The sequence below is a fragment of the Stegodyphus dumicola genome, chromosome 4, assembly GCF_044657685.1.
Source record: "Stegodyphus dumicola isolate Sdum_Otavi_A_Nest chromosome 4, ASM4465768v1".
Classification (NCBI taxonomy): domain Eukaryota; kingdom Metazoa; phylum Arthropoda; class Arachnida; order Araneae; family Eresidae; genus Stegodyphus; species Stegodyphus dumicola.
The window spans coordinates 178,555,893-178,570,629 of NC_140771.1; the positions used below are offsets into that span (position 1 = coordinate 178,555,893).

Genomic DNA, 14,737 nt, shown 5'->3' on the forward strand with positions numbered 1-14,737 from the left:
CCTGCAGTTTTTTTTTTTTTTTTTTTTTTTTTTTTTTTTTTTCATTTGTTCCTCTGCTTTTTTTCTGAGGATTAGTTAACCCTCTGGCTGATCAATGGGGGGATTTTTGCGGGCATATGTTTTTCTTCCTTTATTGAAGAGCACATCTCGTTTTTTCCCCATTTAACCATTGAAATTAATTATATACAGTATTAGGTGTTTAGTTTATGTTTTGGACACAACAGATATCGTTAGTTGTGGACTAAATTGCAGCATTTGAAGACAGGTGGTATTAGCTCTCAAACTTCACTTTTTGCCACTTTTTTCTTACAGAAATGGCTGCTAGGAAACATTCAGCAATTATTTTGATTACTTAATTAAATTAGTGATTAGTTTATTAATTAGATTGATTATTAATTACATTTATTGAATCTGGTGCAAAGACTGTGAAGTTTGAACTCTATCATACTAAACTGCATTTTTAAGGTATTTTTCCCGCAGCGCTTTATATTTTCTTAAATTTTATACATTTTACTTTTTTATATTATGCAGTAAATAGAAATTAACTGTAATTCGATGGAAGCTTTTTTTTTTTTTTTTTTTTTTTTTTTTTTTTTTTTTTGTGTGTGTGTGTGTGTGTGTGATAACATCTGAAATTGGTTTTTCTGGCAACTTAGTTTCTCATGATAAAAATCTATATAAAAAATATTTTCTAGAAAGAAAAAGTGCATTTTTCAATTCTCCTATATATATATAGATTTAAAATATGCAAAAAAAAAAGGGCGGGCAAATTTGAAAATGATTTCGGTCCACAAATTGAGCAGTCAGAAGGTTAATTCATTTTTTGTAAGCTGCCTAATGATTTCTATGAAAAAAAACTTGGAAGTTCTCCACAAATTAATCTTTCTTGGGCAGAAAATCCTCTTATGCTTTGCTTTAAACTACATTTCTAGCTACTCCGAAGTAGAGCCTCTTTTTTTTTTTTTTTTTTTTTTTTTTTTCCCTCCATAATAAAGGAGACTTTCTTTGATAAGGTAGCATTTCTACTGTTGTTTGCTTAGTCTATGAATGTAAGCAGAAGCACATGATGAAACAGCAGTTTGCAGTATTATCTCTCAACATCAAAGTCATAGTAAAAAACACTCTGTACTCTTTATTTTACTTTTTTGTACTCTATATTACACTGTTGGCTGCATTTTTTTAAATCTGTTCTTTAGTTAAAGTTAAATGTTTCTTATTTAAGAGATTAGTGAGAAATATGTTTGATCATTTTTGTTTCTTTATAGCATTCTTAGTTTTAACAGAATTTGTTATGACCAGAATTGTTTCAACGATTTTTTCTGGAAGACAATTTTTGTCTCCCCACTGCAACTATTTATTAACAGTTCTAATTTTTTAATACATATAAAAGGATTTGTAATAAATAAGTACAGAAAATTCATCAAGTAAATCACACACATTTAGAACTCCTAAAGAGCTAGCCAGCATTTATGTTTCTAAAAGAATGGTTACAATTTAACATATTTGCAACAGGTAATTAAATTTAAATTTCAAAGCTAGTTGGTTATTTTAATAGTAAAAATACAGCATAATGTTACATCTAAAATTAAAAACAAGAGTGTAAAATTTAAAAGTAAAGAAACTGTGTTAATTTAAAAATTATTTTAATAAAATATTGTTGTTTGAAGTTTTCACTTAATTTTCTGCCTTATTATGTTGTATAAATTTAATGCAGAATCCTAGAATTAGTGCTGTGAGCAATGGATCACCAATGGTGGGTGGTGCATCACCCTCAAATGTTGTATCATCACCTCGTCAGCCTAATGCTCTTGCTGCAGCAGCTGCGGCTATAGCTCCACATGATCAAGAAAAAGTAAGTATAAGTAACCAAATCAATAAGTCCCCCCCTTAAATAGTTAAGCACAGATATTTTTGCAAATCAAAAGCAGAAAATTAAAAGTGTCTCTTTACTATGGTAATAAAAACCCTTTTCACTGCATCCACATTTTTTAAATTACTGCATTATTCTCTAAGGGTTTTATTTTAGGGGCAGATTAATATTAAAGATATGCATGCAATTTTTGATCAATAAATCTTGGGTAAAAGTGAAGCAGCCACTGCAATTAACAGAATTAAATTCAAACTAATAACAACAAAATGTAATTTTGCTTTGTTGATTGTCATAACAAAATTGACAAACATAATCACAAATTTGTTACTTGCAATTTATATGATTTTCTTCTTTTTCTTTGTCTATTAGCCTGATAGCCTCAATTCAGGGTTTGTGTGGTCCTTAAGTTTTTTGGAAACGAATTTTGGTTCTTAAAAGTCCTTAATTTTGGCCAAAAGAGGCAGGAGTTCCTTAATTTTAATAATCTGAAATTTCTGTCTGTTTTTCCCACTGCCATTTTGAGTGTGAATTAGCATTTTGCAGCAATATTTTTGGTGATTCACTGACAAATATGGTTATTTTTTGAATGGGTTCATGGGTTATAATTTGTTCCTATTTGTAATATAACTGGTGGAATATTCGAGTTTTTGAGCAAGAAGTGAAACATAAGTATTTCAAAATTATGTCATTTTTTGTAATGAAGAGCTCTCAAACAAATTTCCACTTTGGGGGATGTGAATTCTTTTATTAAATAGTTCTAAATTTGGCGAATTTAAGATCAGTTTCTATGGAAAATTTTTAATTCCGTAACCTGGGAAATTTTTTGCAACTTTTTTAGAACATTCTAATACAGATAAATTTCATTAAAATAATGGTAATGTATTGGAGTTATATTTAAGAAATAACATTAAAATAAGCCGTTTTTATTTTTTACTGTCATATTATAAAGTTCCATTTTGGCTACATATTATACAATGTTTTAAATCTGAAAAATAAGCAAGGTGTAATGCTATAAAGCACAATTTATAAAACAGTTTTTAGTAAAAGCAAATTAAGCTATGTAATTAATTAAAAATGTCTTTTTAATTTTTTCATGGGAAGAGTTTTTCCCATTTTTCAGAATTCTCAGAATATGCATCAGTTTTCTCTTTCTCTACTTTTCACTAGACACGAGCCTGGAAAATATCAAAAATGCTTCTAATCTTATCATATGGACAGGCAGTATATAAAAGAATATTTTTATTAATAAAGAAATTGAAAGCTGACAATTCAGAAGATTCATCTAATATGTCTTAATGCATCATACACAGGGCTGGCGCTAGGCATTTTGCCACCTGATGCAGTCTCTGTGCATCCTAAATTCTGCTGCCTGGTGCCTTTCTAAATTCTGCTTCCAGTACCTGCTCAAAATTTTAAAAATTTTGCCATTTCTAGATTTTGTTGCTCAGTGTGTCACTAAATTCTAAAAATTATGCCACACCAGCTCTGCGACCGGACCTTACGATACGTATTTCGTATTTCTGCTGAATGTTCGTATTACTAAAGAAATAAAATTAGCAGCTTTTTCCATACATTCTAAATGCATTTTGTCTTTTAGAATAACAGAAATCTTTAATTAAATCCAAAAATTCTAAAGTGAAAAGGAAATGTGTTGAAGAAACAAATTAAATATGTAAAGAGAAAGAAAATTATTCTTCAGAGATATGTAGTTATTATTATATAAGTTACCCAGTTGTTAACAATTTCAGCCTTTACTGTAATTTCCCATTTCTATTTTCTCACCAGAATGCAAATCACTGAGACAGTTTTTAAACTGAGGTTTTTGGAGTGTAAGAGACAAGAGTGTGTTTCTGACCTCCATTTGCTCCCTGTATTAGTTCCTATCAGCTCTGATAATTTCCATTACCGCTGCTGACATTTGAGTTTATTATGACGATAGAGTTATTGAACCAGATTAAATTGAAATTAAATTGACCACTAGTCCATATTTTTAGTTTGAATTTAACTCTTGTTTAATTACATCACCACGAGCTGTAACTAATTTTGTTAGCATAAGAATGCCTTTATGTTCTAAGTTCTTTTTTAATAAGAAGCTTATTTAAACCTCTGATTTATAATTACTTTCAGACATAGCCATAATGTTTTTCACGTCTGTCGGAGGAGGGGACTATTTAACTTTTACTAGAACAAGTAAACCCTCATGGGTAGTACATTGTGGAGAGGTTGACAGTTAGGAGATAAAACAGGCAAAAATTAATGAGAATATTGTTTTGTGTATTGAGACAAATTTTAATTGTTAGAAAAGATGCTTAAGGAGAAGGAAATCGATATAAATTTGCCAAAATGTCTGGGTAGGCCTTCAAGTTAAAAAGACACATAATTACTGTGTTGAGTTTTGTTGCTACAAAACATAAATGTTTAATGTGTAATTATCCTAATATTGTTTAAAAATCAATGTCATAAATTGGATGTATTTTAAACTGTGGAATTTTATTAGATTGTGATATTAATAGGGTTTTTTTAACAAATATTATTAAAAAATATATTTAATTTGATAGTGGCCATGTAAATCCATGTGACTAAGGTTATCTAATGCATAATTTAATTATAACTAAGTGCTTACCCTTAAAAATTATCTTTGCATATTAATGCGAGTTATTGGCTTTCATTAACCTTTGAAGGTAAAACACAAAAAATGTAGAAATTCAATTTAACCTTTGAATGTAAAACACAAAAAATGTAGAAATTCAATTTAAACTTATTCTTTGCATCTAGTGAGACTTAAAATAATACAAAACAATTTATCACCTCTGCTGCTTTAATGGCTTATTGGAACCTGAAAGTATATTAACTGGGTTACAACCCCTGGAACTCTACACAAAGCTATGATGCTAACTGCATCACTGTTATGAATCATACTGATTTATGATTTTACTTTTCATTTTAACCTATGCCATTTAACAGAAAATCTACCTACTATTTACTAAACCTCTAAACTGAGCAAGTATGTGACAAAATGAGACATAAAAGAAAAAATCAACATAAAGTCGATTTTATTCTCAAATCTTTTTAATCTTCATCATTGTTTACATTAATATATGCATACACCAATTATTCAATTAAAAGTGGACCCTTACTAGAAACTGTAAGCATCTATATTGATGAAATATGCCTTGCCTACAATATATGTTGAAAATGATATTGCTTTATTTCAGTACATTTATCCATATTTTTTAATTTTTTGTGATATTATAAAGCTTTTTCTTATTTGTACATTATGTAGGTGTTCATTGGAACTCGTACAAAATGTTTGCATTGTTTATAAAGATCATTTGTTTGAAGTGTCTTCGCAAAATGCAGTCTACCCTAACAATAGTTAGAGATCTTAAGGATACATTTTTACAATAGACTCTGTTGTGACATTATTCTGCTTTTAATGTTGGACAGTAACAAGAAATGGCTTAACTTGAGATTGATATGGTATCGGTATAACATAGGTTTCCCATTCACCACTGTCACCCTTGAGGAAGTCGTGCCTTAAGTTTTGTTAGGTGTCTGCAGTATTTTCTTCTAGTTCTCCATAATGCCATAATGTTTCATCATGGCAAACATTTAAGTAGCTATTTTGAAGTGGTTTGATCAGATTCTCAACTGGCACTTTAACTTGGTCTAGCAGTATTCGATTATTATTTGGATTAGTATCAAAGCTTTTGGTTTGCTAGTTGAGTCCATTTATTTCCATTTCCTGAAATAACATAATTGCAGCTTTTTCTTTGCGAAAAATTGCCACATTGAAAATGATAAGGACCAGTTCCAAATGGTTGCCACAGAGTAGTAGCACAGAAACCAGTGATACTTTAATATTGTTGTTATTATTCTGGCATGCAGTGGGGAATTCCTATCCCTGCTCTTTCCAGATTTCTGGATGAATTCCAAATTGGGCCTGATGTCTGAGAGAGTCCATAAATAGTATTCTCCAGATGAGGAATAAGCTGAGGTGGGAATACAGAAACCAGTGAATCAAGATTAAGGTAAGAACAAGTTCTGTACCATAATTCTTTTGCCTCAAATATTGCTCTCAGAACAATGAACTTTAGTAGTTTATCCTCACATTACATTTGACAGAACCATTGGCATGCTTTCGTGCAGCTTGCCCATAGAATCTTATGTGTATACCTCTTAGAAAATGGTACTGACATTACTTCCAGATGCCATTCAAAAGTCTGTGGTAAAGGTTTTTAATAAAGCTTGCTGGCTCGATACTGGTTGCATTCATAGTTGTTATCTGTTAATACGTTTGGCTTTGTTTGCTGAAGGTGATATTTTTATAATTCTTTCTTGTTTCCATTTCACGGCAATATTGTTGCATTGAAATCTGGGAGCTGCCAGGAATCTCATGGATGTAATCACCAAATAATGGGCTTTCAAAATCATCCAGCTCTTGTTGTGCATTAAGGGGACGTATGACATAAAAATTTTCAAATATTCAAATTTTCATTTTGGGGCTAAAAAATAAAGTAGACTGAGACGATTCCAAAAATATATAACTTATACATGTTTCGAAATTTTAAGATCGAAATCTTTCGTTAAAAATGATAACAAGCATTAGCAAGCTTAGCAATTGAGAAGGGACAGATGTCTGGTGTGGCAACAATAAAGCCATATCAGCTGGTAAAAAGTATTTTCATAAACATTCTTTGTTAGAAACTGTTTTATTAGCTGAGTGTTTAGAAGTCTCTCTGACAGAAAACTACTGTCAAATTGCATTCATAGAAGAAGTCAAAACCGCCACTCAACCGGCATAGTGGTTAGCGTCGCTGACTGCCGTGCCGATGGGCCAGGGTTCGAATCGCAGAGAAGGCATTCATGTTTGTAAATGTATAGTGTCTGTGCGGCATGGAAGCACTCGAAATATGCGGCCAGCGGAAAGACCTCTCGAGAGGCATGTTGCAGGGGAGGAAGGGTGGAAGACCTTTGGATCCGTCCCCCCCCCCCCGGATGCTCTTCATCAAAACTGCTGGCGGACCAGAGCTAAATCACACTCCCATCTGTAAGGTGCTCAATGTTGTTGCCAAAGACAGTTGCTCCTTGTGCTGCTATACGTCGGACAAGTGAACAACAACAACTCAAAACCCGAATGAAAATTTTAATAATTGCATCTGGACACGCATACCAAAAACTGTTTTTGTGAGTGTCATCACATTAAACATTGGTTTGTTAGATGCGAAAATATATTTTAATGGTGGTGTACAAAGCCGCAATAAATAATGGAATTATTAGGAATACAACCAGGATTTTATACGGTAAAGTTTTTGCGAAAATAGATTGCGATAGAATTTGTGAGGCCCATCTCGCTTCACAAAAGCTTTCTTAAAATGGCCAGAAAGAAACATAAGTTAATAAAACAAAAACAACTAGATTCAGAAATGCCAGTTCAAGATGATTATGGTGCAGGAAAATATTAAAATGATTTTTTTATAAATTATTATTTTTTCCCCCCTCAAAACGTGTTTTTTGTAACTTTCGGTACACTTTTCTTGAAAACTATTCAGCCTAGATGATTTAAATTTTCCACAGTTTTTATCTTAACTACTACTTTCAAAATAGATTATTAGTTGTGGCTATATTAAAAATTTAATACCATTTTTTTCTGTGATTTTCAAAATATTTTAATAATTTATTTCAATATTTTTTCTTTTTATGTAAAATGTAAAATACTGCTTATTATTTTTAAATGATATGTTTTTAACCATCATGCAACATTTTAAGAAGTTTGATGCAGTATTTTTTAAGAAAAGTGTACCAAACTAGCACACTGTCACAAAAGATGCATCAAAGGTAAGAGAAATTAAACAACTGGTTTTTAAAAACATTAAGCTTTAAATTTACATTTTATCTGTTTTATATAATCTACAAACTGTCTATTTTAAATTAAAAAAGAATTTAGAATATACATTTATTTTGGGAAAAGTTATACCAAAATAACATTTGTCCCGAAATAGTTACATTTCACCAGTCAATTTGTCACATGTCTCCTTAATTTCAGTAGCTATATATAGTATTTTGAGGTTTGTGTGACTGTTAACACACATTTATAAAAACAAATTCTTTTAATAAATCAAAATATGTACATAACGTTAGAATAATATTAATCTCGGTGATAAATGAAGTGTGTACACGAACTTATAAAATAAGGGAAGAGTTCATTTTTGCAGTCATGCAGAAAGGAGATTCTAATCGCGCATGAATGAGGAGGAAACTCGAGGCACTGAAGAAATGTGGGAGGAAGGTAACCCCACACCATCTCCCTTCCTGGAAAAAAAAGCGCTAAAAACCTAAAAAAGAAAAAAAATTGGTCTTGCACAAATCATTTTGGAAAGTGAACACGACATCCTGAACGAGTTTGTGTAATTTGTTTTCACAGGAGCACTCTTTTCAAGGGACTGTTCGTTTACTGTACAGGCTGGTTGCTGATAAGGCCTTATCCACATCAGTTAAACTATAGGAGGTTCAAATACATCATCTGGGACTACATAAGCAGGTTTTACCCTGTTGACAGACACAGTGATATCATGTCCTTTTTTACAGGTGATGAAAGTTTTATCACTACGTTGAAGCACATTGTAAGGGCCAGTGTAAGTGTATGCAATGAGGGTTTTACTGCATCTACACGCAGAAAAACATGAGAACATTTATCTTTGTACACAAAGCTCTATTTTTTGGAGTGATTTGTAGTAGCAGTCGGTCAAAGGTGTTCTATGTGGTCATTTAATTTTTGTAGGAAGTCATACTTTGGATTGATGCTGTCAGGAGGCACAACAAATTGTCCTGGAAGACGTAAAGTTTGACCATACACCAGTTTGCCATATAAGTTCCTTTTTAAAAGTGGTCCGAAGTTCTACAAGAACTGAAGGTAATGCAGTATATATGACACATTATGGACTGTTTAAGCAATCTGTGCTATCTTTCAATGATGCTGTTGGCTTGTGGTACATGGTGGCATGAGAAAGGTGAATACGAAAGTTTCTATCTGGTTCTTGAAAGAGTTCACTTCGAAAATAACTTCTGCGATTATTGGTGATCTAGGCAGGTACACCGAATCTTGAAATTCAGCCTGCATAAAGAGCAGTGGCGACAGTCTCTGCCCATGTATCTTTCAATGGATATACTTTGGGGGAGTGAGTATGCCTGTCGATACATGTCAAACATCAAACAGTAAGACATTCCTTGAGATGAAGAAAGAGGTCCAATCAAATCTATATTGATATGAGAAAAATGTTCATCTGGAACTGAAAAAGTAGTTAAAGGTGAGTGTACATGACGAGACACTTTAGCCTTTTGACATTGTATGCAAGTTTTAGCGAGATTCGTGACATTTTTTTTTTTTTTTTTTTTTCCCTTCTGGGTCAGACAAATCGGTCACTAATTAGCTTCAGTGTTGCTTTAGGTCCAGGATGAGAACGATTGTGTAGAGCTGAAAAAACAAGTTTTCTATGACTGTGCGGAACAAAGGGACGGATTTTACCATGCGAAATGTCGCAATACAGTTCTACAGAACTCTCAGGCATTTTTAACTTCTTTAATTGCAGAACTGAATGTTCTTTGTCTAAAAGGAATTGGAGTACAGTCTCACTCTGTTGTGCTTGCGACATAGATTCATAATTAATAGGAATGACGGTAGCAACCGTTTCGATGTGAGAAAGAGTACTGCCTGGCCCATTTTCTGCGCCACTCACATGTTGAATATCAGTAGTGAACTAACCAATAAAATTAAGTTGATTAATTTGTTGAGCTTGCTTGCCATACTTTTGGAAAAATACTTATGTGAGTAGCTTATGATCTGTAAATACTTCAAGCAGCTACTTGAAGTATTTAATAGCGGCAAATATTGCTAACAGGTCTCCGTCATACGTACTGCACTTTTGTTTTGTATCGGTCCATTTTCTGGAGAAAAATCCCATGTTTGTGCATTAAGCTGTCTGTTGGACGCAAGCTACTTCAAGCAGCTACTTGAAGTATTTAATAGCGGCAAATATTGCTAACAGGTCTCCGTCATACGTACTGCACTTTTGTTTTGTATCGGTCCATTTTCTGGAGAAAAATCCCATGTTTATGCATTAAGCTGTCTGTTGGATGCAAGCGCCTATGGCTTTGTCTGATGTGTCACATGTAAAAGCAATTTCTTTTTTGGGTCTGGGTGGACTAAATTTGTAGCCTGTATTAGAAGCTTTTTACATGACTCAAAAGCTGTTTCAGTGTCTATTGACCAATTTAAGGGTGTTTTGTCATTTTTCTTACAACTTCCCAATATACCATTTAAAAGAATTTGAACTTCAGCAGCATGATTTAAAAATCTCCTACAGAAATTAAGAATTCTCAAAAAACGTCTAGTTCATTAACAGTTTTTGATTTGGAAAAATCTTAGATAACTTTTTTTCTGGTAAAGGAGTGATTCCATTTTTGTGATAATGTGACCTAAAAATTTTATGCATTCTGCAGCAAATGTGCATTTAGGAAGTTTGACAGTCAAATTATGACTTTTTAATCTTTTAAAAACTTCTTCGATATAAAGTACATGTTCATCAAGGGATGGTGAAGTAATCAAAATATCATCTATGTATACGAAACAGAAATTTAAATCTGATAGAATTTGATACAGTAATCTTTGGATGGTTTGCACAGCTTTACGTAAACCAAATGTCATGTAGTAACTCAAATAATCCGAAAGGAGTAGTATTGCGGTTTTCGGTATGTACTGTTTATTCATTGGTACCTGGTGATATGCCTTCTTGAGGTTAATGTTGAAAAAACAGTTTTATTGTTCAAATTGAATGTAAAGTCATGTAGATATCGAATTGGATAATTATCTGGAATAGTGATGAATTTAATTTACGGTAGTCCCCCCAAGACCGCCAAGACCCATCCAATTCTTTTACCATGAGCAGAGGACTACTCCAGCAGCTTTTTGAAGGCCTACGAATGTTTTTTGCACTAAATAAGTGAATTCTTCTTTTGCGGCAGCCAATTTGTTGGGCACCTAGCCTTAGCTGCTACTGGAGTTTCGATTACATTTGTAATTAAGTAATTAATGTTAGAGTATTCTTATTCAAAAGCTGTCTTAAAACATCTTGAAACAGAAAATCATATTTTTTAAGTAAATCATTAAATACATGTAATGAATGGTTCTAAAACTGTAATTTATGGTACAGTATGCCAGGATATCTTGCCATCTGAACATTAGTCATGTTGTCAATTAATATTTTGGATTTCAAATTAACAATAATGCCATAATTACTTAAAAAAATCTGCACCCAAAATTGGTCGTGGCACATTAGCAATAGCAAAAGTCCATGGAAAAACTTGTCGTAGACCTATGTCTAAATTGACTAAACTTTTTCCATATACATAAATTTTGATACCATTTGCTTCTATTAAATTGAGCAGTGATGTTGGTTTACATCAGTCTTATGGAGTAGGAGGCAAAGCAAACAAATGTCAACCAAAAATTGTGTTCTTAAATAAATATTTTTCGTATACAAGGAGGCGACTAGATCTAGATCTAGAATTAGAACGAACACGAGAATACAATATAAAAAGTTTATCAACTTTTTTAATTTAAATCAGATATTTGTTTCTGTAAATTATCTAGAGCATCGTATGTATCTGTATAAGTAGTTAGTTTCAATATGACATCCACTGCTTGAAGCTGAGCAGGACTTGTGATGTTAGATATTTTGTCAGCCATAGCTGCTATTTTTTATGTTCAAAATCAAAAGAGGCCAATATGGTTTGCATCTGGGCTGGAAGGCATTGAAGCCACAAAGATTTCAGTAATTCAGTTCCGACAAGAGGTCCCGCCAGTTCTTGCATTTGTAGGAGTAAAACAGATAGGTGTTTGTCACCTAAATCGATGTCTTTCAAAAGTGTCTTTAATTTTCGTTCTTCAGAGTCAGTGAAAACTTCAATTAATCTCATCAGTAACTGGAGGAGGATCAATTATATCACTTACCTGACATAAGATGTCAGTCTCATTGTGGTCTACCACCATATGGTATTTTGTGATGTCGGCAGTTATTCCATTGTTAAAGAATTGACTTTCAATCTTGTAGAACCAAATGCTTGGAGTATCTTTCCAAAACGGCAGTACTTTAACTGTTATTCTGTTATTTCAAGTGTATGCGTTGAAACGATAATATTGTTGTTAGCAGGCATGTTCGAACGATTAAAAACATATTCTTCTTAATACCGTAGTCACCAATTTGGGATCTATGTGACTGCTAAACACCCATTTATTTATAAAAATTAATTTTTTTAATAAATCATAATATGTACATAGCGTTAGAATAACATTAATCTCAGCGATGAATAAAGTGTATACATGAACTTGTAAAAACAGAAGGGAAGAGTTCTTTTTTTTTTTTTTTTTTTTTTTTTTTCAGTCTCTCAAAACTGAGATTCTTATTGCGCATGCCCACGGAGGAGAACTCAAGGTGCTTCAGAAATGCTGGGGGGAAGGAGGCAACCCCTCAGTATTCACTTTTCCCAAGTGTTCATGATATTTTTATAGGCATATACAGTACAAAGTCCATTATCCGGAATGATCTATAATCCGGACCTCAAAGCCACAAACTTTTTTTTTTTTTTTTTTTTTTTTTTTTTTTTTTTTTTGTATGCTTTACACATGTGCGGATGGTATAAGCTAAACTAAAATTATCTTTACTGATTCTAAGGCATTTCAGTTAATGTTGCAGATTGCACTGTTCCTTAATCTTCTAATTGGATCTGGCTTATTATTTTTTGCAGACTGTTAGAGCAATTTTATAAAATCAATGCCCCAATCATCAATCAATTAACGGACGGCGAAATCTAGATCCAGAAAATACCGCTTCCAATAGTGAAGAAAGTGACAGAGAGAGAGGTTATTGAAAATGAAAAAATTTCGATTGACAAGTTAGTCAGTATTCTTGACACAGCAATTACAGGACTTGAACAGCAGAACTTTGTAACTGAACAAAAAATTATGTCTGTTTATAGAATTAAAGAGAAAGTATTAGCTCAAAAAACAAAGCAACTTAAACAACTTAAATTGAAAGAAATGTATAATAAAGTAAACAAATAAATATTAAGCTTTTTTTTTTTTTTTTTTTTGTGTGTGTGTGTGTGTGTGTGTGTGTAAATTTTGATACCCTTTTGATCATAATTGTTCTTTACTTCATAAATTACGGTTTCATATTTTTAATTTTGTAATTTCTGCACGCCATCTTACCAGATTTAAATTGAGGATCTATAATCTGAAAAAAACCCTAATCCAGAATAGCCGAAGTCTCGACGAGTCCGGATTACGGACTTTGTATTGTAATATATAAAACAGGGGCATATAGGATCTTGCTTTCATTTTAGTGTTGTCTGGTCACTAATAGCTATATGTTGCATGTTCTTTAAATGTTACTGTCCGCTTTTACATTGAATATCTGGTATGTTTTTGGTAATTTGCCAGTTTCGGCAAGTCCTTAAAAAGACACAATCAGTTCTTGTGTTACAGCGGTCTCATGCATTCAGCATGGAAATGAAAGCATTAACTAGATTTGTTATACATGATTGCAAATGTCCATTTATAAGAACTGGAAGTAAGATTAATGATTAGGTAAAAATTATGTGTGCAACATTAAGTGTATAAAATATAATCTGTGCAATTGTATTTAACATTCTTTTAATTTTTTGTTTTGAGATATTTTTAGGAGTTTCATCTTGTTATAACCTACTTTTGTTTTTAATAGGCTGCTCTGATTATGCAAGTTTTGCAGTTGTCCGATCAGCAGATTGCTATGTTACCGCCAGAACAGCGGCAGAGTATAATGGTACTCAAGGAACAGATAGCTCGTAGCCAACAGGCTTCATAAATTTCATTGTATAATGTGTATATTGTATTTGATTTATGTATTAAATTTTGTAATGAATCTCTGTTTTGGTTAATTTTGGTTAAATTCTGTACACTTTAAAACTGATTAGTATTCTGAATACTTGTCTTCGTCCTTTGTATGAGATATTTTTATTTTTATAACAGAAAAATTTTGACGTTATTTGACCTTCTCCGAAAATAATTTTCAGGTTTTTTTATTATTATTTTATTTCAATAAACAATCTTTAATTGAAAGCGATCATTGCATATGTTACAATTATTGAAATATGATAAAGTAACAAAAGTGAACAAAGTTTTTAACTCATAATTTTATTGTAATGTATTTGATAAATGAGGGTAATTCTAGTGTAGTATAGTAATATCTTATTTTGTCATATCAGGTAAAATATTAATGATCAAATTTTTAATAGTTGTAACCAGTCCTTTAATATAAACTCTGCTGCTAATATAAACTGTTGGACTAACTGTAGCAATAAGGGTGCCCGCTGGTGAATAACCAGAGAAATACTTCAGTAAAAGCCAAGTGGTGAACCTGATAGGTTGTATCAGACTCTTGCTCTGTAATTTTCTTAAAGTTAAATGTAATGTCCGTGTGTGACTTAAACCTGTTCATAAATTATTTTTACACTATAAAGGACTCTTTTATGACCCCATCCAAAATGCCTCCCCACATAATTGACGCCCTATGCTAACATTTAACTTTGATAATTTTTGCTTGGCTTTTGCTCAGTTTCTTTTTCAGAAACAGTACTTGCATCCACACCCATTGGATCCAGCTCCTAAAACTTTAGGTAAAGAATACCTCACCTGTCGGGTATGAATTTTTTTTTCTGCCGCTCATGGCATGCATTAGTGTCACATATCTATTTTCCTTTTAGGAATTTACCAACCATTAATTGCAATATAGTGTTTATACATCTAATAATATAGAAATGTTGATTACATAG

The 14,737-nt window shown here is 32.3% G+C and overlaps 1 protein-coding gene across 3 annotated transcripts in view; it reads left to right on the plus strand.

The window, feature by feature from the left end:
- Positions 1-13,827, plus strand: part of CstF64 (cleavage stimulation factor subunit 2 CstF64) — a 174,360-nt gene extending 160,533 nt beyond the window's left edge. For all 3 annotated transcript variants that reach the window (XM_085815840.1, XM_085815839.1, XM_085815838.1), the window contains 2 exons: positions 1,715-1,852; positions 13,648-13,827. In XM_085815840.1, coding sequence (XP_085671966.1) covers positions 1,715-1,852; positions 13,648-13,770 — 261 coding nt within the window. In that variant the 3' untranslated portion in view covers positions 13,771-13,827. The remainder of the gene's footprint in view (positions 1-1,714; positions 1,853-13,647) is intronic.
- The last annotated feature ends 910 nt before the right edge of the window (positions 13,828-14,737 follow it).